The sequence below is a fragment of the Prionailurus bengalensis genome, chromosome A2 (assembly GCF_016509475.1).
Source record: "Prionailurus bengalensis isolate Pbe53 chromosome A2, Fcat_Pben_1.1_paternal_pri, whole genome shotgun sequence".
Classification (NCBI taxonomy): Eukaryota; Metazoa; Chordata; class Mammalia; order Carnivora; family Felidae; genus Prionailurus; species Prionailurus bengalensis.
In genome coordinates, this window is record NC_057348.1 from 150,433,322 (window position 1) to 150,459,065 (window position 25,744).

Genomic DNA, 25,744 nt, shown 5'->3' on the forward strand with positions numbered 1-25,744 from the left:
CCTCAAATGTAATAGGTAAATCCTAGCCTCTCCTCTAGTTACTACATTGTACCTCTTCCCCCTTAAAAAAACATCAAGAGGAACATATTACCTTAAGGGTTCTGCCATCTACTACCACATTGTTGACACACTGTATGGCTCTGAGAGCATCTTCTGACCGGATATAGGTTACATAAGCACTGGCGCTTGGACCCTAAAGTGAAAACACACTGTTACCGAAGTTTCAAATTCAACAAAAACTTTAACAATTCCTTTGCACCCTGCCTAGGGAATTCTGAAGGCCTTTACTACTACTATCATTAATAATAATGACAATAATTAGAAGTAGTAGTAAGTCTGATTAAACCATATACTAGTTTATCTTAAAACAACCATACTGAATGAATTTTATCTGATTTTAAGTATACTAAAATATATATGGATAAAATATCATCCCTGGCTTGGTATTTATATTTTTAAAGTCATTTGACAGGCTCGTCAAGGTTACAATAAGCTTTGAAAGTTAGATTTAAAAAAATAAGATCTGAAGATTTGTCAAATTATGTTCTCCCCAAAATAAAAGCAATTTGCGAGAGTATTCTATCTGCTAATACCAGCATAACAAAGATGCTCTACTAAGTTTTCAATAGTTGAAAATATTAATTAGAAACCATCACCTTATTATCGCAATGCCTGATAACAGACTCAACTCCCCCTCCCCCCCAAACGAACACTAAACTTTGTTTTACTATTTCCCTCTTATTATCAATTCACTGTTAAGTCCTGAAGAGTCAAATGAGCATGAGAAATTCCCCCACCCCACCAACAGAGGTCACTACACTGCTTAAATCCTTGACCCTCAGGCTTTGTAATTAAAGCTGAATTTTCCTTCTGAACAGCCCAGGTCAAGCCCAGACCATAGGGAGGAAAGGCAAAAATCCCTATAATGAGTTACCTGTGAGCCTGCATATGATGTGCTATTATTGATGACAACTTTATGTATTTTACCAAACTTCCCAAAATATTCTGGTCGTTTTAAAACCTATAAAAGAAGAAGAAATAAGGTATAATGTGTCCCCATTTTCATCAGTGTTATCCTTATAATGGGGACATAACCATCCCTCTTCAGTGAAAGGAAAATAGTTTTTAAAGTTTTCTAATAAATGTGACTACTTCCTAATTTACAATTTGTGTGGTTAACCTATAGGATATTATCAACAGAGTGTAAAAGCTATTTTTTTATTGACCCACTATATGGAAACTGAGACCCACTAAATTTGGTATTACCCACCATGTTCTAGTATCTGCACCAATAATCAGTGAAATCTTACCTTCACAGTATTCTTAAACACCAAAACAATCAAACATCTTAACCACATTTTCATTAATAGATGATCCTTATAAAAAAGTAATTCTCAAAACAATGACCAAATAATTATGTATTAAACACAGACAGAAACTCAAGAACAGACATAAGTAGAGACAGCTTTACTCATAAATCTATTGTATATAATATTTGATACATTAAAGTTACAAATTGCAAATACGGTAACAATGTTCCTCAACCTTCTAAGCTTAATGATGTATCACTGTATGTGTGTACTTATTCTCTTTGTGTTGATTTTGCGGTTTCTTGATTATCTCCTCTGTGTGTGTGCGTTTTTTTCCCTACTCTTTGCCTAGTAAACAACATATATGAGGTGATGGAAACAAATTTATTCACTTCTCTATTACCCGGTTACTTCTTTGTAGTTATTCCCCCTTATACCTGTGCCACCTCCTTTACTCCTTTCATTTTACTTTACTTACAGACTTCCTTGACCTGTGTTAATTTGACCAATATGTAACCTGATATAAAACTTCTCCCATAATTTCCAACTACTTTAAAATTAAATTTGGTTCTTTTCCTAGAATTTATCTATAGACCTACTGTTCTTACAACCTCTACAAACAGCAAGCTCTCTCTCAAGGAAGTTTTCTGTGTGTACCTGTCCAAGTGTGTGTCAAGTATTCTTTCCAAACACTCTTAATTTGGTAACATTCTCACATACTTACAACTCAGCTAATGTGTTCTGTATGATAGAATCAAGACTTTGTGAAATAGTGTATGGCTGAGGTATCATAAATTCCTAACAGTTTTCAACTTAATTAACAATTATTTTTTACCACATTTTACTTTAGGTTCTTACAAGTATAGGGCTGTTATGTTTTCTATAGCCAATTTTAATGGATTATGAGATGATACTTTTGGTTTTCGATCTTTTTTCCACCAAATCCCCTAACATATGAAACTATTAAGTGGTGAAGGCAATGGCCCTGAGGCTTTACACAGCAAAGTCCCAGGGCTGAGGAGCAGGGGGAAGAGTTTATTTTGAAAAGCTTCCTGGCTGGTGGAGCGTAGAACTGTATTCACTATTCCAGCTGGATGGATACCAACTCAGCGAAAGGCTCCACAGCCAACATACCTGCTTCAAAGGTTCAGGCTGGTCAGTTTATGCTACATCAGCATCTCAAATCACATCTGAGTTTATGGTCGTAGCTCTCAATGAAGGCAGCATTCAAGAGAGCATTTAAAAATCCGTGGGAGCTTTTCTTGGGGGAGGTTGTCAAAATGAACGGGAGGCAATACTTATGTTCAGTGCATGAGAACCAGGAATGGCTTACCAGGCTTGGGCTAGCCCTGCAAAATGAAGAACTGTCCTGCACAATTGCTGAATGTCCTATAAGACATTAATGTAGCTGAGAAGCCTATGTATAATTAAGTGAACCCAGAAACAAACTCCACATTATACATAAACTCAAAGTAGTTCCCTACAATTTTGACATACGTTGAATTTACAGGAAAGCAAATAATATGTAATTCAGGGAAGACTACAAGTGCTTTATTCAGAATTATACTAAGAGTTGTTTCGGAAAAATCACATCATTGGCATTTCATGGTACCTGAGTTGCCAATACAGATACCTGTAACAATCTGCATTGTGGGTGTCACATTCACAGTGATTCTACAAAAAATGTAAGTATTCCACTATTTTATTGTATACTTAACAATAGTATGTCCCAAACCTGAATATGCATATAAATCATCCAAGGATCTGGTAAAATTGTGTATTTGGATTCAGTAGCTCTGGGGCAGGGCCCGAGTTTACATAATAAGCACCCAGGTGATACTAATGCTACTAGCCCAGAAGCTGCACCTTGAACAGCAAGGTCCTAGAGTAGGGGTACCCAAGCTTTACATGTAGAAATAGTACTGTATGATTATTTTCCTCTTAATACTTTTATTTCTTTACTTCATGAAAGTCAAGGAGTGTTACAAAATATTTTTTAAAAAGTGGTTACTGGTTCGGATAAGAAAACCACTGGCTTATGGAAATAGTTTCTGGCCAATATTTGGCTACAAGACCTTCAACACAACATAAGATTTCTGTATAACTACACTGACATGTCACATTGGAGCCAGAATGATTATTTCCAAAGCACAGGTCTAGCCATGTCACTCTTCTTAAGAACATTCAACAGGTTTCCACAGCCTTTAGGATAAAGTGCAAACTCCTTGGCGTGGTTAAAAACCCCTCATAATCTGTTACTACTTACCTCGCCAGCCTCATCTCTCACCACTGCACTCTAATCTTCCAGCAGGACTGAGATCTTTCTCATCCAGAAGCATTTGTATAGTTCCTGTGCCTGAAGCACTTTACCCCAAAGACAGCAGAAGAGTACATACCTCGCCAGCAAGATCGGGTGCTCTCTCTTGTGCCTCCATAGCCCTCAGTACTACTCACATTACAGTAACTGTTAGCTTGAAAATAAGCAGGGACCACGTCTGTATTGGTGTATACTCAGTGTCTTATACACTGCCCAGCGCATGGTACCCCATAAATGCTTATTGAAAACGCAACAATTTTAACACTGAACAAAAAGAATTACATGGATAAAGAACACCGATGGGCCTCAGAGTATTAGCAAATGGCCCTATGGCTGATAAGAAATGGCTTGCCCAGGCAAGGGAAATTTAAATAATTTAAACTTTCTATATTAAGTTAAATATTCTAGATTCTGTCTAAACATACAACTAGCAAAACAGTATTCTAGTGAATAAAAAGTATGGGGAATAGGCAGAATACCCTACATATCACATTATCCGTATATTCAATGTCATATATTTACTTCACAGTGAGCCAGCTTTAATACTAATATAGAATATAAAAGGCTCCATGACAGGGGCGCCTGGGTGGCTCAGTCAAGTGTTCGACTTCGGCTCAGGTCATGATCTCATGGTTTGTGGCTTCGAGCCCCGCATCGGGCTCTGTGTTGACAGCTCGGAGCCCAGAGCCTGCGTCAGATTTTGTGTGTGTGTGTGTGTGTGTGTGTGTGTGTGTGTGTGTGTGTGTCTGTTCCTCTTCCCCCACTTGCTCTCTGTCTCTCTCTCTCAAAAATAAACATTAAAAAAAAAAAAAAAGACTACATGACAGAATTATAAATGCCCAATGGCATGCCAAATGTTTAAAAATGTCTTCCTCTAGGGGCGCCTGGTGGCTCAGGTGGTTAAGTGGCTCAGGTCAGGATCTCATGACTCGTGAGCTCGAGCCCCGCATCGGGCCCTGTGCTGACAGCTAAGGGCCTGAAGCCTGCTTCAGACTCTGTCTCCCTCTCTCTCTGCCCCTCTCCTGCTCTCACTCTGTCTCTTTCTCAGAAATAAACATTAAAAAAATTTTTTTTAATAATAAATAAACTGTCTCCCTGTATATTCTTTGGGAACACAGTCAAGTTTTCATGGACACTACAGAGAAAATCAAAACCTTGGTAAACAGACAGAAGGATGAATGACCAGAGAAATGGATGGACAACAGACCAATGGTCAGTGTAAAACACTAGAATAGGACCTTTAAGACCAGGGGATTAGAAGTGGCGGCGGGTGGGGGTGGGGGTGGGGGGTGGGTCCTAGTCCCGGCTCTGCTATGAAACAGCTGTGTGATCTTAGGCAAGTCACTTAACTTCTCTATGCCTCAACTTCTCATTTGTAAAATAACATGGTTCTGTCTTTAAAGTCTTTTAGTTCCTCAAACAAGCTACTCTCTCAGACCACCACATACCTGGGACACACACTTGTCCTTATCTGCGGCCTAGGGAATCCCTAGTAATTCTTAATTATCCTTCCCTCAGGAAGGCTTTTTGTGGATATCTATAGTAGCCAAATCCCCTATTGTTATATGTTCCCCCAAAACTCTGTACTTCTCTGTTTATAAATGCTTAGCACAGTTAAAAGTACTTAAATTCTGTCTTCCCAACAGTTATTAATTACGACTGGGGTGCCTGGATGGCTCAGTTGGTTGAGCATCTGACTTCAGCTCAGGTCATGCTCTCACGGCTCATGAGTTCAAGCCCCACATCGGGCTCTGTGCTGACAGCTCAGAGCCTGGAGCCTGCTTCGGATTCTGTGACTCCCTCCCTCTCTCTGCCCCTTCCCTGCTCATGCTCTGTCTCTCTGTCTCTCAAAAAATAAGTAAATGTTAAGAAAAAAAAAAAAAAGAGTAGAGACTGTGTCTGGCTTGCTGAACTACTTTATCTACAACATCAAAGTATCTAAAACAGGGTAAAAATTCAGAAGTTAATTTAGAAAATGAACGAATTAGGTTCCAGCAAATCCAAAATTTTAGCATTTAGAAGATAATTACCTCTAATCACTACCTCTAACTATATACCATAACTTCTAAAATAGTTTTTTTTTCTATTTATCAATAAGTGAATACATTTGACAATCAATCGTGGTATTAAGTTTTTTGAGGCAAAAAATTATTTTCAAAATAATCTTGAATTTTTCCTAAACTCTCCTGTTAATCAGAATCCAGGCAAATACAGGGTGCCTGGGTGGCTCAGTTGGTTAAGCATGCAACTTTGGCTCAGGTCATGATCTTGCGGTTTGTGAGTTTAAGCCCCGTGTCAGGCTCTGTGCTGACAGCTCAGAGCCTGGAGCCTGCTTCGGAGTCTGTGTGTCCCTCTCTCTCTCTGCCCCTTCCTTACTTGTGCTGTCTCTCTCTCTAAGAAATAAACAAACATTTAAAAAAAATTAAATTAAAAAAAAAATTCAGTCACACACCAAATTGTTCATCATCCAAAAATAATAGGGAGCTCCTTTAACCTGAAAGTTACCACTAGCAATTTGAAACTTCAAGTTTTCTAATAAAGCTGACTTTAAGTTTTCCAAACGGAAAAGATTATACACACAAATTAAGAGGATGTGTTAAGATATTATTGTTTAGAAATGGTAGGATTGAGTGAATAAAACAGTGGTCTCTGGTCTTCCTAGGGTTTCAAGTGAAATAAATGAGAGAAACCAATGTTTAAAAAAATTCAGGGTCTTCTCACCAAGAACACTGATTTCAAAAGCATAAAACCAGTACAGTGATTTTTTTTTAAAGGCACATTTAGATTCATGATAAGGTGTCCTCTCTCACTAGTCACCACCTAGATTAATTTCTTTCTGTGTAACAGTTCTTCAGATTAACGTTACTGGAGTTATGTTTTGAAGTGGAAATAAGAAATCTCTGTAAGTAAATAGAAACAAATCACAGAATACAAAGAGGAGGCAGAAAACCTATAATCCAAACAGCAGACTGAGACTATGGCTTAATTTCAGCCAGCTTTCGGGCATTGCTCCCTATGTGCCTCCAGTACTATAGGTGACAGGACCCAGGATGTATTAACACAGTCAAGTACATGCATATCCAAGATTTGTCAAATCAAAATAAAAGTTCCATTCATTTACTGGAATACCAGTTTCAGAAAGCACAAGTAGACTCTAATCAGTAAGATCAGTAGGAGTAAACAGAGACAGATAAAGTAAAAAACTTGCAGAGGCAAGAAGGGCCCTTTTTTCTAGTTAGAAAAAAGACAAGAGTTGAAAGGCGAAGACAGAAGGACTGGTGCAAAGTCGGAGCGGTGTTCAAGAAAATGGTCACAAGTGAAGTGGGATTCTGCCTGCCTGAGGAATTAAAAAGAAAAAAGAAAGAACTGGCTGTTGAGGTTGAGTCACAGACCTGAAATGAGCTCTCATTCTTAAGAGCCATTGCTGAAAAGTCCTTTCCTGTGGAATTCTAGACCAACCCCATTGGCTTTGCAAAGAACCTGGTCTCCTGAAGGACTCATGCAACCCACTAATGCCAGCATCCCTGGACTTAGGTCCAAGTAATTCTGGAGTTGCCTCTATGTTTATTGCCAATGAGAAAAGCCTTCTTGGTAAGGTCTCTCTGACTTTCTCTTCTACTGATCTCGAAGCCCTTCACAACCTCAATTACACAGTACACTTAATGTTTACACTCGTTAAATTTCATTCTTCTTGGGCCATTAGCCCACTTAGCCAAGTGTGAAGATTCCCACCTCCCTAAGCATATTCACTATAACCTCCCCTCTTAATGGGTACCATGAGGAATATTACTCCAAATTCTTCCCGAGGGGTACCTTTGGCAGAGCCCCCAAATCCAACTCTCTCCTACTCAAGTAAACACTCTGGCTGTCAATCAGCTTCTATCTGCCCTCCCATCAATCTAGTCAGCACCTCCTAATACATCAGAAACGAAAACTTAGCAGATATACATCCAAGGGTATCAGGGAAAGTTATGAGCTCAGTGTTACTCTTACGGCACTGAAGGTGAAAGGAGAAAAAAGAGGTAATAAACAGAGGGGGTAATAAGGTCTGCTCTTCCTCCAAACACACACCACAGAACCCGGTCCATTATTTTCCTTCATCAAATTCTCCCTCTTTCCCCAAACTTGGCTTGAAATGAATGAATAAAGAATGATGGTACAGCGTAGCAGTAGTTCTCTAACTCTTCTATAAGCAAGAATCACTACTTGGGCAGGATTAAAAAAATACAGCTCTCTAGTGGGTTCACGTAGCTGCATGCCCAGGGCGATCCTTACACAGCTACAGAAAAGAGGAAAGAAACAGAGTAGTCATGTCACACGCTAGCCATATAGCAATATAAGACAATTATCCAACTTTCACAGATTATTAGCACTAAAGGAGATTTCAGAGATTTAGCTCAACCACGTCGTTTTACAACTAAAGGAAAGGAGGCCAAGAAAGATAAAGACACTTGCCTAAGATCACAACTGGCCATTGGTTGCTTAGAGAGAATTAAAAAATCATTTCCCATTCTCTCCTAAGTTTTAATAATTTCAGGGAAATCCTGGAAATAGGCAAGGTCAGCTGTTATTTCCAAATAAGATAAGCAAAAAAGAAAAAAATGTCAAGTTGAGAAAGAAAACACAAGAGGGCTTACCTCAGGGTCTGCTAGGCGCTGAGACAGACCTACAACAAAGACGAGGTTTTTTTGTACAACACGTACACTAGCCAAATGTTTGCGATTTTCTGATATTTTCTGTTTTCTCTCATTCTGTTTCTGTTTTTTCTCATTCTTTATCCTCTGCAATTCTTCCTGGGAGAGTGGTTTATAAACTGCTGGGTCTTCTGGATATGGCTTTAAGCACAAAACAAAGAAGTTAGTATTAAATATGGAAAGACATAAGGTATATACATAAACAATGATCAAATTCTGGATGATGGGTATGTGGTTATTTGTTGCATCTCCCTTTTTCTCAATCTTTTTTTTTTTTTTTTTTAGGTTTATTTATTTATTTTGAGAGAGCGAGAGAGAGAAAGAAAGTGCAAACAGGGAAGGGACAGAGAGAGGGAGAGACAGAATCCCAAGCAGGCTCTTCGCTGTCAGATGTGGGGGTTGGACTCATAAGATGTGAGATCATGACCTCAGCCGAGATCAAGAATAGGATGCTTAACGGACTGAGCCATGCAGGGGCCCCTCTCAATCTTTCAATTGCTTCAAGTATTATTTATTTAATAAATTTAAAATTATACAAGTTTTTAAAAAATATTTATCTTTTTAGAGCTTAGCACAGACTATTTTTAGCACTAAACTTAAAATACTCCAGAATTACAAAGGTTCTATAATTTAAAAAAATACAACGGTGGTATTCCGTATAGTGTCCAGCAGAGTTGACAGGAAAAATCAAACATCTAAAGTGCTGTGGAAGAGGCAAAGAGTAGAAGTTACCTCATGTAAACATGGCTTTATATACTATTTTCAATAAGCACTTAATGAAAACCTACTATGTGTTAGAAGATTAACGAAGTGCTTATTCTTCAATTCATTCTTAGAGGAAGATAAACGGGCAAATAAACAACAATCTGTAGGTTCTCTGGTTCAGGAGTTTGACTTTAGTTTCAACACTTATTAGCCATGTGGACTTAAGCAAGTCAATTAAATTCTATGTCTCAGTATCCTCACAAGCTGAAAATAATCTTAAAGGTGGGGGTAAAGATAAAATAAAGCAATTATTGGGGTGCCTGGGTGACTCAGTCAGTTAAGCGTCTGACTTAGCTCAGGTCACAATCTCTGAGCTCGTGAGTTTGAACCCCGCGTCAGGCTCTGCACTGACAGCTCAGTCTGGAGCCTGCTTCAGATCCTGTGTCTCCCTCTTGCTGTCACTCCCTGTTTGTGCTCCGTCTCTCTGTCTCAAAAATAAATAAACATGAAAAGAAATTCACAAAAAAATAAAGCAATTATTATCATGACTGGCACATAGTAATCCCTCAATAAATACTAGCAATTCCAATGTTGTAATTTTTTCCTTTTTTGTCATTATAATATTGTTTTCATTGCTACTGTTAATGCCAAAGCTAACGGTTGTCTGAGTAAGAGCTGTGGACTCACACTGCCTGGCTTTGAATCTTGGCTCCTCTTTACCATCTGAGAGACCTTGGCTAATTTATGTGACCTGCCTGCCTCAGTCATCCTTTCTGTAAAATAGGAATCATAGGACTTTATTAAGAGGGTTTCTGTAAGAGTTACAAAAGGAAATACATTAAAGTGATTAAGACTGTGTCCTATACATAAGCATTTAATAAATCGGTTATTATTACTACTAATAAAAAATAGTTAATAAATGGAAGACAGGACACATTAAATACAATCATATCTAAATGTGGATACCCAGAGATCCCAGAAATAGGAAATTGTGCCTATCAGAATACAGGAGTGGGGGCTAACAGAAATGATGACCTCCAGGAAAAAAGTAGGAACAAGGTACAGTGGAGAGAGTATCCAAAAGCTTGAAACCCTGCTATGCTTTTAACATAAAGGTACTTTTCATCTTTTCCTATGTAAGTAAAACACAAAAACAAATAAAACCCCTCAAATTTGTGAACACACTCAGATTAATGCTAAAGGCAATTGAGAAAGTGAGACTTTTCTTTACGTTCCTCGGCTTCTACTGGTAATATCAGAAGGTCTCCAAAAACCCTGTTCTTCAATCTTCAGACATTCTTAGTGGTCCTGCAGGATCTAAGCACCCATACCATTTGATTCCCACATTTAAAAATCCGAATCTTCCAGCTAATTGGTCCTATGTGACATACTCTAACTTCCTTGCGAGTGGGAGGCAAGTAAAACAGCTGACTTGGTAATCCATGACCCGAAGTCTGTCTCTAGGATGAAATATAAAGCTAGTAGTGCACATTTTAGGAGCTCAATAAATATCTGCCAAATGAACACCAAGCTACTCTCTAAAACTGAAAAGTTAGCAATGCTAATTTTCCTTTTTTAAAAGTCTTAACTTTTCTAGAGGTTTCACAAAAAGTAGGAGAAGCATGCATCCCGTGAGCGCTGCTCCACCACACACACACCACCGCAAATACCTCCTCAGCAAACCCAGGGACAGGAAACTTAACAAGCTGGTAGGAAGAGTGGAGGAAGAGAGGTGGACTAACAATGAGACAGAGACACATAATCTGAATAGCTGCAGACAGTGTGACCTACAAAGCGAGCAACGATAGTACTGAAAATGATCATAAAGAAAAACACATCTGGTCTACTTTTTGACTGAAACACATACCCTAAACTTAATTTTCTAGAAATATAGCATCAGATGAAAAATTATAAGCAGGGGAGCTTTCTTTAAATATATTATTATATGTTATGTATCAAAGGAGTGTGAAGTATGTCACCTATGGAAAAGCAGTTTTAATGTGTAAAACATTTTTAATAGTGTTAATTTGATGATAAACTGCCAAACTATTAAGGTGGTTATTAAAGCACTTATTTTCTAATATAATATAATATAATCACTAACATATCACTTATTTTCTTTCATCTGTGTAGTTATGGTCCCACTTCAATTTCTAATGTATCTTTATGTCTCTTCTCTTTATTTTCTGATCTGACCTGCCAAGAATTTGATTATTTTATTGGTCTTTCAGAGAACCAGCTCTAACTTTTATTGAAATATTACTTTTTTCTATTTTACCAAATTCTGCTGAATCCCTGCGCTTCCACTATCACAATGTTTAATACTCTCTTTTGGTTTCTTAACCTGCAATAAGCTCACTCATTTTTGTTCTGTTTTCCAATAAATGTATTTACAGCTTTAACTTTTCCTCCTGCTAGAAATGATGTAAACTACCATATAAAGCTTTATTTTTTAACCAAAATCTTAAAAATGATAAATGATCTGCAGTGAGAAGTCCCAAGCCAATTTCTGTATAAAAGTCAAAATCCAGAGAGGTAAGGGTAAAGTCTTTGTAACAACAAATGGGGAAAGAGGGACAGCATTCAAAGCCCAGGGCCAGACCAAGATGAAGACTCTTTGGGGAGATCATCTCCATGTTAAGCTGAGACCCAGGCCTGCTAGTTTCAGGATAAGAACAAACTACAGAGAAGTCAGAACAAGATAAAAAAAAAACAAAAAACAAAAAACAAAAAAAACAAAAGGGGGATAGAAGAAAATCAGTTGTTGAAGGAGAAGTTGTTGAAACCAATCTTAGGAAGATTTGGATCCTGGAGACTTAAGGTCTTTATACTTGGCCCCACCAAAGACCATTATGCTTGAGGCATCCCTAATGGCAATGTTCACAGTATCCAGCAGAAGCCAAATCAAAGTCTCTCTAGAGGAGGGCAAATCTACCTTGGACCCTGGAGAACCCTACAAATAATTCAATGACAACAACCAGGAAGCAGGCAGGCATAGATAATCAAACACATAAAGAAAACAACATGAACAACAACCAGTAGAAACATTCCTCACAGACTTTAGTGGAATTACTGGATACAGATTTAAAAATAATGCTTATCTGTTTAAATAAATATATGATAAACTTGAAAGTATGTTGCAGGGTATAAAAATCTATTTAAGATATACCAAGCATGAAAAAAGAACAAACATTACTTCTATAAAGGCAAAATTTTAGAATTCAATAGACATATTTAGCAAAAGGTGACCAAAAACAATTCAAACACAATATGAAAGATCAGAAGAAATCATCCATTAATGCATTAAGGAAAGAAAAAAAAAAAAAAAAAAAAAAACAAACGAACAAAAAACCAGAAAGGAAATTAAGAGACATGGAAGGTAGTAAAAAAAAATATGAAAAATATTTAATCAGAGTCCCAGAAGAAGAAAGAGAATAAAGACAATATCTGAAGAGATAACTGATTTTTTTTTCCCCCAGAACTAATGAAACTCACCAAGGTACAGATTTAAGAAGCCCTGTAAACCCCAAGCAGGATAAATAAAAAGAAATACACAACTGAGTTCTTCTTTTTGGAACTGGTTAATATTTCCACTGTGGCCTAGGAGTCAATTTTTGTGTTCACTACACTTGTATTTTAAAGTTTTATACTAATTTGGAGTGCCTGGTTGGCTCAGTTGGAAGTATGTGCCTCTTGATCTTGGAGTCATGAGTTTGAGCCCCATGTTGGGTGTAGAGAAAGTAAATTAGTACTTACAAATAAATAAATTAAAATAAAATAGGGGTGGTGCCTGGGTGGCTCAGTTGGTTAAGTGTCTGCCTTTGACTCAGGTCACGATCTCATGGTTTGTGAGTTTGAGCTCAGCATCAGGCTGTCTGCTCTCAACACAGAGCCTGCTTCACATCCTCTGTCCTCCTACCCCCACCCCCTGCTCCTCTCCCACTTGCCCGCTCTCTCTCTCAAAATAAACTTTAAATAAATAAAGTTTTGTGCTAATTTGCACAAAGTTGGATGCATGTACAAACACACATATGCTTGCTAATTGTGTCATTCAATATTTTCCATTTCCCTCTATTTGGTCTACTTCATCTATCAAATTCTAAAATATAGAAGTTAGAAGTCTCTCCTTTATGAATGTGGATATAGTTTCTCCTGGTATTTATATCAGCTCAATATACTTCCATGATCTACTGTTAAATAAATAAAATTCCATGACTTTAGGGACCTTATAGCAGTAAAAATAATTTCTTCTTTTTCTTTTTAAAATGTGTTTGATCTTGATTTTGATTATGACTAAAACCAGTACTATTGCACTTTCTTTCCTATGATTTCCCTAGTTTCATTGATATTTTTCTGTGCATGTTCCTAAACAGTTCTACAAGGTTTACTGGGGAAAAAAGTAATCTCTCATTTTCTTCCTTCCCCGAACCTTTTCTTCCTTCCTTCCTCTCATTTTCTTGCTTCTCCCTAGAAATAATCCTGTTAGACTCTTAGATGATTATTTTGTCATTTACTATCACGTCATTAAATAAGATGCTTGTATGAGTGCTACTTGATCTTTTTAGTTCTAGATATTATCATATTACACAAATTGAAAGCTTTCTTTCACCCAGCCTAACCATACATTCCAACTCTACTTTCTTCTTTAACAAAGTATTTTTTTTAACTTTGTTAAATATTTATTTTTGAGAGACAGAGTGTGAGTGAGGGGCAGAGAGAGAGGGAGACACAGAATCCGAAACAGGCTCCAGGCTCTGAGCTGTCAGCACAGAGCCCAATGTGGGGCTTGAACTCAGGAATGGCAAGATCAAGACCTGACCCGAAGTCAGATGCCCAACCGGCTGAGCCACCCAGGCACCATCAATTCTACATTCTAGCCTTCCACCCTCATTTGGGTTAGGTCAATACTCACAATTACATTATTATAAAGTTCAAATGTTATTTATATACTTCTACCTTCAGCCATGACACAGGAGATAGCAACAGACCAGGCCTACCAGCATAATCAACTAGAAAATGAGACAAAATACATGAAATAACTGTTTTCAGACATCAAACAAAAGGTACTGAACAGCAAATCTGTGTCCTCTGAGAGAAAAGAAGTAACATAGATGAACACGTTGAGTGTCTGTCCCAGCTTTCTGCTCTTCCGGCACTTAGTAGACCCCTGGCTGGGCCAACAATCACACTGAGCAGAGGTGACAGTGATCAAAACCTGAAGAGGCTGAGGCAACTGAAATTTATGGGGCAAAATATCACAAAGAGGGAAATGGTCCAAAAAGAATTCCAGAAATCTGCATAGAGGAATCCTGTGACAGCTAGTTTCCATTGGCGGCTCTCCAATAAAGATACTCTGATAGAGTCCAGGTCAATAATGAATTTGGAGAGGAAATAAAACAGAAGTAATACCAACCACGTGTAAATTTTTTCAGAATATAGAGGACGAGGAAACATTTCCTAACTCGTTTTATGAAACCTGTATTACTGTGATATCAAATCTAAAAACAATGTAAATAAAACCACATATAAATACCTCTCATGACACAGACATAAAAATCTTTCTGAAAACATAAGCAAATTAAAAACAAAAACAGTAGTATATCATTATCAAATGAAGTGTATCCTTGGAAGGGAAGGCTGATGCAAAAATCAATCAACCTAAAGTACCATTTCAACAGAATGAAGGAGAAAACACATGATAATCTCAAAAGAAGCATAAAAGGCATTTGACAAAATGCAACACCCACTCATAATAAAAACTCAGAAAGCAAGGAAAACGTCCTCAACTTGATAAAAGCCATCTACAGAAAACTCACAGGCAATAACATACTTAATTGTGAAATACTCAACTCCTTCCCACTAAGACTGGGAACAAAGATACCTTCTATTCTTACCACCTTATTCCAATGTTATACTGGAAGTCTTAAGGCATCTATTTAACAAAATCAATTGTTCTATGTATGAACTGGAAAATCAAATTTTTAAAATACCACATGCCAAATCTCAACAAACATAAAATAGTTACAGGTAAATATAACAAAACATGCTATATACTACTCCATATGCTGAAAACTACAGAACATCGTTTTATAAATGTTTAAAACCTACAGAAATACAAAGATAAACTTTACTGATGAACTAGATGAGTCAACATTTTTAAGATGTCATTCTTCCTCAAATTGACTGGTTTATTCAATTCAAGCTCAATCAAAATCCCGGTAGGTTTTTTGGATAAAATTGCATACTAAATAAAAAGCTTATGTGAAAATGCTAAGGTCTTAGATGCCCAAAATAAATTCTATAAAAAATAAGTCTGTGGGGGTGCCTGGGTGGCTCAGTCGGTTAAGCGTCTAAATTCAGCTCAGGTCATGATCTCACAGTCCGTGAGTTCAAGCCCCGCATCAGGCTCTGTGCTGACAGCTCGGAGCCTGGAGCCTGCTTCGGATTCTGTCTCTGTCTCTGTCTCTGTCTCTGTCTCTGTCTCTCTCTCTCTCTCTCTGACCCTCCCCTGCTCATGTTCTATTTCTCTCTGTCTCATAAATAAATAAAAACATTTTTAAAAAACATTAAAAAAATAAGTCTGTGGGTGGATGTGGAATGTATTCTAGAAATAAACTTACACATTTATGAGCAACTCATTTTAAGAAAGAATTCAAAGATACTCAACAGCGAAGGAATAGTCCTTTCTACAAATGCTGCTGTAACAATGTATCAGTAGTGGAGGGAATATCTGAATCTCTACAACATATCTGAGCCATGTAGAATACCATTACTTTCCTTTTCCTGCACAACTTTTGTTTGCTCTGATTAGATCTGTATATGTTCATTAGTAATTCAACCAAATGTCCTCCAAACGTTGCAATGGCCTCACAACACATTTCTCTTTTAAAACACCAAGTGTCCTCTCATTTTTATCTTTTTGTAAACCGCCGCCCCTTGCAAATTTCTGATCTGCCACATTTTGAGTTGGCTGTCCTTATATGAGGCACAGCTGCCATCTCTCCTATCATCTCAGGAATCCCATTGTAGTCTCTCTTGTGTTTGATTACCTCTTTGCTTTATCACACATACTCTCTTCATTTCTTCATGTTGGTGACGCGTATTGTGCAGTAGATTCCTGAGAGAATCTCAAGAGAGAGATGCACGGAGGGTAAAAAAAATTTTGAGATCTTTCAGGTCTGAGAATGTCTTTTCATGTACCTTCACAATTAACAGACAGATAAGGAGTTCTAAGGTGAAAATAAATTTCCTTCAGAAGTATCTTCTAGCTTCAAGACTTGCTTTTGAGAGTTCTGAAATGATTCTGATTCTGGATGGTCATGTGTAACCTACTTTTTTCCTCTTTGGGAGCTTGCAGACTTCTTTGTTTTCAGTTTTCTGTTATTTAAAAATAAAAAAAAGTTTGTGCCTGACACTTGATAGGCCTTTTTAATCTGAAAATATGTCCTTTGGTCCTGGGAATATTCTTCAATCATATTTTTGAAGATAACTTTCCTTCTGTATAACTGTGGTCTATTTCTAGAACACTAACTTATTTGATATTTAACCTCCTGGATAGATCCTCAAATAAAGCTCTCTCTTCTCTCAAATACTCTACCTCCTTTGTCTTTTTGCACTGTTTTTTAAGAGATCTGCTCAATTTCACCTTCCAACTCTATCCTTATTTCTGCTATATTTTAAATATCAGTAACAATGTTTATCCTTCACTGAATTTTTTCAGACTATCTATCTTGTTCTTATTTCACGGATGCAGTATCTCCTATTATTTCTGAGATGAAAATAATAACTTTGACAAAGTTCTCATCTCCTTGGCCATTATGGTTTCCACTGTGAGTCAGTGTTGTATGATGCTGCATCAGTACCTGTGTTCCCAGGTATTTTTCTCTGAAATGCTGCACTAAAAGAACATACAAAGGCAGTCTAAGGAATGACCAGGTAGACTGTGACTTTGTTTAGGGAAATACTAAGGTCCTTCTGAACCCATTAGGCTCAACAACTAGGACCGAACAGAAACATTAAACTCTCCTAGTTTTTAAAACCTACCCACCTCTCTGCTTCTCAAGAGTATTAAAGCAAAGTGGACCTTTATGCAAACAAGCAGGTTTCATTTGTGAGTCCAAACCAGGGCTTCCTTCAACGAACTCCTCACCTGCACTTCCAAGTTTATATAAATCATCTCAATTTGCCATTTCACAGTGTGGCCTCTACAGGCCACTTTCCCAGCAGAGTTGGGCTATGTGTGAATGGCGGCTTCCTGGCCTTCTACAAGCCTTGGCAACACTGTGCTCCTCTGCGTTAACACAACCGCAGAGGCTAGTCTCTAGAGACATACAGACTTGCTGGTCCCTGAGATGGGCTGCTTCGTAACCACAGGTGGCATGTGGGCTCAGCACACTCTCTGGCAAGGCTCAGCCGGGTCTCAGACTCCAAGACTCTCCGTGGTCTGCACCGGCTGCTGTCCATGACCCACTCCAGCCGGGAGACAAGTAGAAGCCAGGTCCAGTAGTCAGGAGACCAAGCAGAAGTCCCAGCAGTTGTGGTTACGTTAAGTCAACAAGAAACCGAAAAACTTCTTCCGGGTCTGACTTAACAATAACCACCCCAGCTAAAGATTATAACTTGGAAACCCAAAAGGAGGTTGTCTCACAATTCTTTTTTTTTTTTACTTTTGGTTTTTTAAATTTACATCCAAGTTAGTTAGCATATATTGCAACAATGATTTCGGGAGTGGATTCTTTAGTGCTCCTTCCCCATTTAGCCCATCCTCCCTCCCACAACCCCTCCAGTAACCCCAGTTTGTTCTCCATATTTATGAGTCTCTTCTGTTTTGTCCCTCTCCCTGTTTTTATAGTATTTTTGTTTCCCTTCCCTTATGCTCATGTTTTGTCTCTTAAAGTCCTCATATGAGTGAAGTCATATGATTTTTGTCTTTCTCTAATTTCACTTAGCATAATACCCTCCAGTTCCATCCACGTAGTTGCAAATGGAAAGATTTCATCCTTTTTGATTGCTGAGTAATACTCCATTGTATATATACACCACATCTTCTTTATCCATTCATCCGTCGATGGACATCTGGGCTCTTTCCATACTTTGGCTCTTGTCGATAGCGCTGCTATAAACATTGGGGTGCATGTGTCCCTTCGAAACAGCACACCTGTATCCCATGGATAAATGCCTAGTAGTGTAAGTGCTGAGTCATAGGGTAGTTCTATTTTTAGTTTTTTGAGGAACCTCCATACTGTTTTCCAGAGTGGCTGTACCAGCTTGCATTCCCTGTCTCAAAATTCTTTATGAGAATTCGCACCCTTAGATAATCTCTCATCTTTTCTATGGATCCTTTCTCGTGATCTCAGCCAGTATTATTTTGTAAATAACATTCCATATGCTAACCCTCAAATTTATATTTCTATAACAGAACCAAACTTGAATATTCACCAATCTATCCAATATCTCCACTTAGATTTCTAATAGAAACCTCAAACTTAACATGTCTAAAATTGAATTTCTGATCTTCTCAAAAAACCTATTCCTACAGTCTTCTTCATCTCAATGGCCATCCTTTACTTAACAGTTGCTTTAGTCCAAAACCTTAGTCACCATTTCTTCTACTTGTCCTGTATAGTGAATATCAAACTTTATGAATCTTTGTATGTCTGGAAAATGTTTTTTTTTTTTTTAAGTTTATTTATTTTTAGAGAGCGAGTGGGGAGGGGCAGTGAGAGAGAGAGAGAGAGAGAGAGAGAGAGAGAGAGAGAGAGAATCCCAAGTGAGAGAGAGAGCCCGGTGTGGGGTTTGATCTTACAAATTGTGAGATCATGACCTGAGCAGAAATCAAGCACCACCAAGGTGCCCCTGGAAAAACGATTTAATATGCTTTTACATATGAATGAAATTGACAATTCTTCAAAGTTATTCACCCTCAAAACTTCGGGGAAAAAAAATTCTCTGTAAAACAGAAACAATGGTATCAGTTTTATTCTATAGTCTATGTATTTTTCTCCCATAATCTTTTAGAACTTTGTCTTCTAGATATTAAAAATTTCACAATTATATAAATAGATGTTAACATTTTTCAGTCATCTTGTCTCAGACTCACACAGCCCTTCTAAGGACAACTGCTTTTCATGCGAAATTTTCTTCTAGTGGTTCTGTATTTCTTCCCATTCATTCTTATTTCACTGTTTCTGTAGCTTCTCTTAGCAGATTAGAAAACAGTGTATCTTTTTTATGCTGCTGAACTTTTCTTTCATGCTATTTTCTATCTTTTTTTTTTGTACTATATCCTGCAAAAAAAAAAAATACTCAGCAAGATCTTCCAACTTAATTTGTTCTTTTTTTTTCTTTTCAAATTTTTATTTAAATTCTAGTTAACATACATTAATTTGTTCCTGTGTTCACTCTGTTCTTAGCCCACCCATAAGATTGTTCATTTTCAGGATCTCTAATTTGCTCTTTAAAAAATGTTCCTTCTACATTAGATATGCCATTCTTTTTTATCTGTTTGAGAAGCATCAGTGACACTTTTAAATGTTTCTTTCTGTTGGCTTACTTATGGTAGGTTCTTTTATTTACTGCTTTTTTGTGCTTCTCTTTCATAATGTTGGTATTCCTGAAATATCTGTTAATTCTTGGTTGTAGCAATCTTTACATGTAAGAACTCTGTCAACCAGTCTATAAATGTTATTTCTGTTTACTGCAGGATGCTCTTTTGTGACTGCAGAGAGGACAAGGTGGTGGTATATCAATAATTCATCTTCTGAGCATAGGAGGTCTTAGTTCCTCCAGGGTATCTTCATCCACCTTAAGGCTCTGACCCAAATTTATAACCAGTGTTCCAGAGAGAGAGCATCTGTCTGTGCTACATGGCATAAAAGATGGGCTGGATCCATATGCTGCTTCAGTGCAACACTCAAGCAACCACACTGATATTTTCCTTAGGATCGTAAAGGCATCACTACTCTTACCTTTTCTCAGCAGCCTTATCTTGAGTACTTGTTGAGCTAATGTTTCTTTCTTAAAATTGATCCCAATGGTCTACTGTCTTTCAGGTTCTCCACACTTGCTTGTCTTCCCAGAAAGGGACCCTACTATTGATAACCAACTTTGCTAAAATTATTTTATTTTATCTTTAACATGTTTCTACTTTTTTCTCTACTTTCTAAGAATTTAAGGTGATTCTGGGTAATCCCTTAAAACTGAAGTGAACTTCTTTGAAATCTCCCCACATAACTGATTTTTCTCTAATGACAACTTAACAATTGGACTTTCTATTAAGACTCTACTTCAGGGGCGCCTGGGTGGCTGAGTCGGCTGAGCGTCTGACTTCGGCTCAGGTCATGATCTCACGATTCATGAGTTCGAGCCCCGCGTCGGGCTCTGTGCTGATGGCTTGGAGGAGCCTGGAGCCTGCTTCGGATTTTGTGTCTCACTCTCTCTCTGCCCCTCCCTAGCTTGCACTCTGTCTCTCTCTCTCTCTCAAAAATAAATAAACATTAAAAAAAAAAATTAGAAAAAAAAAAAAAAAGACTCTACTTCACAGCACACCAAAAGAAAAAAAGAGAAAGAGAAAGAGATAAACTTAATGAAGTCAAAAAAATTCACAAGCCTTATAGTTTTGGGCTATACTAAAAGTCACCACTTTCAACAAAATAGTTCAGTACAATTATCTTCTAATGGAATGACCAGGAACCAATTTTAAAAATATGACTAAATGTTTAAAATCTACTAACACAAATTTATTATAAACTTTGACCAAAGCTAATATTAAGGTTTCAGTTACTTTTCATTCACATTCTTAAAGTATGTTAACTATACAAAAAGATATAATATATACATTATAAATATCTATTACAAATGTTATATATACTATATACAAATAAAGTATATATATAATATATATGTAATTATGCATATTATTTAACACTTAAATAGACCTAACCTTTTTTCATTCATGTAATATATACTGCATGCCCACTAGATTAAAAAACAACAACTCAATAATGCACTGCCTTCTGAGACATAATTCCTCTGGTAAGGAAATTGAGAGATAAAATAAATATCCTATTTATCTAAATAGATAAATCTAAAACACATTCCTGCTTTCTTGAAATTTGGTAGAAATGAACACAAGAGCTCTTTGAAATAGGTAAACAGTGAAGGAAGTTTAAATCATACTAACAGACACCGGAAAACAAAGGCAAAAGAAATAGATATTTGCATTAAGCCTTAGGTCACCTTCAAAATAAAATGCAGCAATCCTACTCACTCTATTAAGTCACTCACTACACTGTAACTATTATGCCTACTTATTTAAACAAGACCCAGAAAGATTAAAACTCAGAGAATTTTTTAGCCTTATATTTGAATTTCAAACCTACTGCCCACTAGCTGATGATACCTGAGGACAAGGTACTTAAAAGGCCTACTTTCAACGTACAACAGAAACAGCATTACAGACTCGAGTTATCATAAGGACTCAACAAATGAGTAACCATTACCTTCTGAACCAGGATTTCTCTGTCATTTTAACCCATAACCTCTTTTAGTAAGCATCAAACCATCTTCCCTATTTTGTACTAGAAAATTGAAGTGAATTTCCACCCAGACGAAAGTGTTTTTTCCAATTTCACACCATCCTACCTAAATCCACTGCCTCCCTACTCCTAATTCTCTTGAACATCCAGTGCCGTGGATCTTTTTAATCTCTCCAGATAGGAAAACTAAAGGTTAACCAGATAGATAATATGACTTTACCAAGGTCATACTATTTCATTGTATCTTAAAAATATAAGGCTACACATAAAACCGCCTGATGTTTGTAGATTCTTTTAAATCTACTTACTCATTAGGTTAAATAAATAAATAAATAAATAAATAAATAAATCTACTTATTCATAAGCATGGGAGGAAAAAAACTACACAAAGTTACTCTGAAGTATTTACCTTTCTACATGCAGGACAAAGCCCATTTTCATCAGTGCGAATTCGATGCCAACAAAATCGGCAAATCTGATAGCCACAGGTGCAAGGGAAAAAGTTGATATCATCTATCTCCAAGGGCTCCATGCAAAGAGGACATTCCACAGGGTCTTCCTTCGCATCAGGACTGCGAGACATCTTCACGATTACTGAACAGCAGCAAAAGTTTATAATAACTTAAGGGAGAAGGAAGTTCAGCACTGAGAACTAGACTGTAGAACTTCAAAGACCTGCATGACAAGAAACAAAACATACTGTTTACTACTGAAAATGGCATTTCAAGCATCAGGAATCATATTATCAAAAAATTTGGAAAATATTAAACAAATTCTGCTATCATCTCAGAAGAGATTTCAGAATGGAATTCTGAAATTTTTTTTTTTGAAGGTCAAAATAAAGTCTAGCATTATTCACCTTTTGGATTCAATATAAAAACAAAAGAACTTTCTTTTTTCTACATCTAGTACTAAATCACAGCACATTTTAGGGGAATAAATAATACACATCCTTAAAATACACTTTAAACAGTCTTTGACCTAAAAGTTAATAACACTGCCAAAATAACTGAAGGAGTATTATAGTATTCTAAAATGTGTCAGAAAATAATTATGTTTACAAAATAAACAGAAAAGGTTTCAGTCATCTATAATTACATGTTAATATCAAACCTTTACCACAGAAAACAAAGACCTGAAAAATACGCCAAAGAACCCAATGTATACAACCAAATATGCATATTATGTCAATGAAAATTTCTGGTAAAATAAGCACATAAAAAGCATTTCTATGGTAAAGCTACAAAATTGTACAAAAAACAGGAAGGGGGAAAGAACCAAATAGATTCCGTATTCCAAAGTCTTTTAAAAAATTAAATAATTTTTAGGGGTGCCTGGGTGGCTCAGTCAGTTAAGTGTCCAACTTCAGCTCGGGTCATGACCCTGTGGTTCATGAGGTCGAGCTCAATTCGGGCTCTGTGCTGACCGCTCAGAGCCTGGAGCCTGCTTTGGATTCTGTGTCTCCCTGTTTCTCTGCCTCTCCCCTGCTCATCCTCTTGTCTCTCTCTCTGTCTCAAAAATAAATAAAAACATTAAAAAAAAAAAAAACTAAAAAAAATTAAATGATTTTATATTTAAAAAATAAAAAAAATAAACTGAGATACTCTATAAATAGTGGGTTTCAATGTGAGTTTTCTACATACCATAAAATTTCAGAATATTAAAAACCGTAACATCTGAAGGGCATTTTAGAAAATGATTTGGTAATTTTTCTAAGATGTATTCCTGACAATGCCTGTGACTTCAAAATATCTCTGCATCTAGAAAAGAATATTTCAAGTGTTCCTTTTGACATGAAAGTCTTCTCCAAGGCTAACCCTGTAAATAAAGTCATTTTTAGAAAGGAAAAATAAATAAATGAATAAAAATTAAATAACTTATTGGGGTGCCTGGGTGGCTCAGTCAGATGACTCTTGGTTTACACTCAGGTCATGATCTCACAGTTTGTGTGTGTGAGCCCTACAATGGGCTCCAGACTGCTTGGGATTCTCTCTCTCTTCCCCTCTCTCTGCCCCTCCCATCTCTCTCTCTCAAAGTAAATAAATAAACTTAAAAAAAGAATTACTAAAATTAATTTATCTCTTTAGATTATGGACAATTGAAAATACCTGGGTAATAATCTAGGTTAAAGTCAATGGTAAATTAAAACATTAGGTTGAAATCGCTATTTTTAACAGTATGCAAAATATAAGTCAATGCCATCTTTATCCAAATAACTCAGGTTTGTTGTTTTTTTTTTTTTTTAAACATAATTCAACAAACTGATTCTAAAGTTTACACATAAAAGAGTAAATGCATACAAATTGCTTTGAAACTTCTGGGGGAAAATGAGGGAATTTGTGCTGTCAGATACTGAACTGACTACAAAGGAAAAGTAATTTTAAAATATGATACGGAAAAAAATAAAATTTTGATATGGGAACAAATACAGACAAAAAATCAATGAACCTAAATAAAGACTCTAGAAACAGAACCATGAATTTATGAGATTTTAATATTTGGTAAAAGTGACAGTACAAATCAATATAGCAAGGAGAGACCAGTTTAAAAAGCAATAATAAAATTCTGTTTTATCTATTTTAAGGAAAAAAATGGTATATATCTATTCTATTATCAAACCCGAATCATCTGTATAAAGATCCATACATTGAAATAAACAGACTAAAGTATAAGAAAAAAAATAGAATTTTTAAAAGTCTTGTGATACAGAAGGTCTTCCTAAGCGAAAACAATAATTCAGAAGCCTTAAAAGATAGATTTAGCAATGTAGAAAGAAAACAAAAAAAATTAAAGGTAAGCAACAGAGTAAAGGATATATTCACTACATATAATGAAGTGTTAGAGTCCAAAATATTTCAAAAAGCAATTTTAAAAAGGCAATTAAGTCAAACAAAATAACGAGAACAGAAGATGATGAGTAATTCACAGAATTACAAATTAATTACAACATATGAAAAGATGATCAATCTCTTTAGTTAGTAAATAGGGAGACAACATTTTCCCCCCATCAACCTATCAAAGAAGATAGTCTCCTCAGAAAGTAAAGATTATCACTGATCTAAATTCTTTGCAGAGGAAATGAGAGCACAAAGAGTACCTTGCCTTAAGTTGCACAGCTATTAAGTGGCGCAACCTAGATTTATTCCAGGAAGTCTTAGCCCCAGAATCCGTGCTGTTAACCATGCCTTCACACCACCTTAGAATCTATCCTACAGAAATACTTGCACCTGTGCACCTAAGTACTTTGCTCTGTGATTTGCAGCTGTTCCTAGAGAACTGCAAAGTAACAGTCCATCAGCTGGGAAATCATTAACTAAATAATGATATAGCCATAAACTGAATATATCAAATCAGAAGCTATTACATACAGTTTTGAGTTTTTAATTTGTAAAAGCAAGCTGGAGACTAACCAACACAAATATACAATTACTTTGACATAAATATGTAAATCCTGTATGTGTATATATTTGATGTTTCTCTAAGAAAATAAAGCACATAAAAGATTTTACACAAAAGTGTTACCATGTCAAAAAAGACAAAATGGAGGTAAGCAGGAGAGTTTTTTCCTGAAATTAATTTTATTTTCAAAATTTTATTTTAGAAAAACCTATATTATCTGATTTGTTACAAAATATTTTTGCATTTCAAACACAAACCTTAAAAAAAAAAGGAAATTACTTTCATCACCTTTTGAAAAATTAAGTTAAATCTGTCTTTTAATAATTAGAAGGAAAAAAATGAAATACTTTCCTATCATTCTATATTTTAAAAGAAAAGTTTTTTTTTTTTTAAAAGACAGAATACGTATTTATAAACAATTCAGGAATCCTGGTTTGCAAGAGCCAATTGTGTCACTATCAGTTTCTTCATATAGAAAATGGGGTTTAGAACTAATTTCTAACAGCTCCTCCAACTTGAATGTTACAAACTGTACCTGTAGAAAACACACACTCAAACACTGGTTTCACCAACAGGAAACTAATCAAGGGGTGCTATCTACACTTCTAATGTACTTCTGACGACAGGACATTACTTTCATAACAATAGCTTACTCAAGTTTCAGTGGAGTAATTTATGGGATGCTGGGAAGGAAAACAATACACTGGGATTTATGAATTGAAAAGCTTTCTAGAGTAAATTACCATAAATAAAACATGACATACTGAAGTTTGCTTTTTGATT

General features: G+C 36.4%; 1 protein-coding gene across 6 annotated transcripts in view; it reads right to left on the bottom strand.

The window, feature by feature from the left end:
* The window catches only part of CNOT4 (CCR4-NOT transcription complex subunit 4), a 147,399-nt gene that overhangs the window by 61,110 nt on the left and 60,545 nt on the right, over window positions 1-25,744 (bottom strand). For all 6 annotated transcript variants that reach the window (XM_043589628.1, XM_043589625.1, XM_043589627.1 and 3 more), the window contains exons 2-5: window positions 21,972-22,237; window positions 8,265-8,462; window positions 935-1,021; window positions 92-193 (exon numbers count right to left, since the gene is read on the bottom strand). In XM_043589628.1, the coding sequence (XP_043445563.1) occupies window positions 92-193; window positions 935-1,021; window positions 8,265-8,462; window positions 21,972-22,145 (561 nt within the window). In that variant the 5' untranslated portion in view covers window positions 22,146-22,237. The remainder of the gene's footprint in view (window positions 1-91; window positions 194-934; window positions 1,022-8,264; window positions 8,463-21,971; window positions 22,238-25,744) is intronic.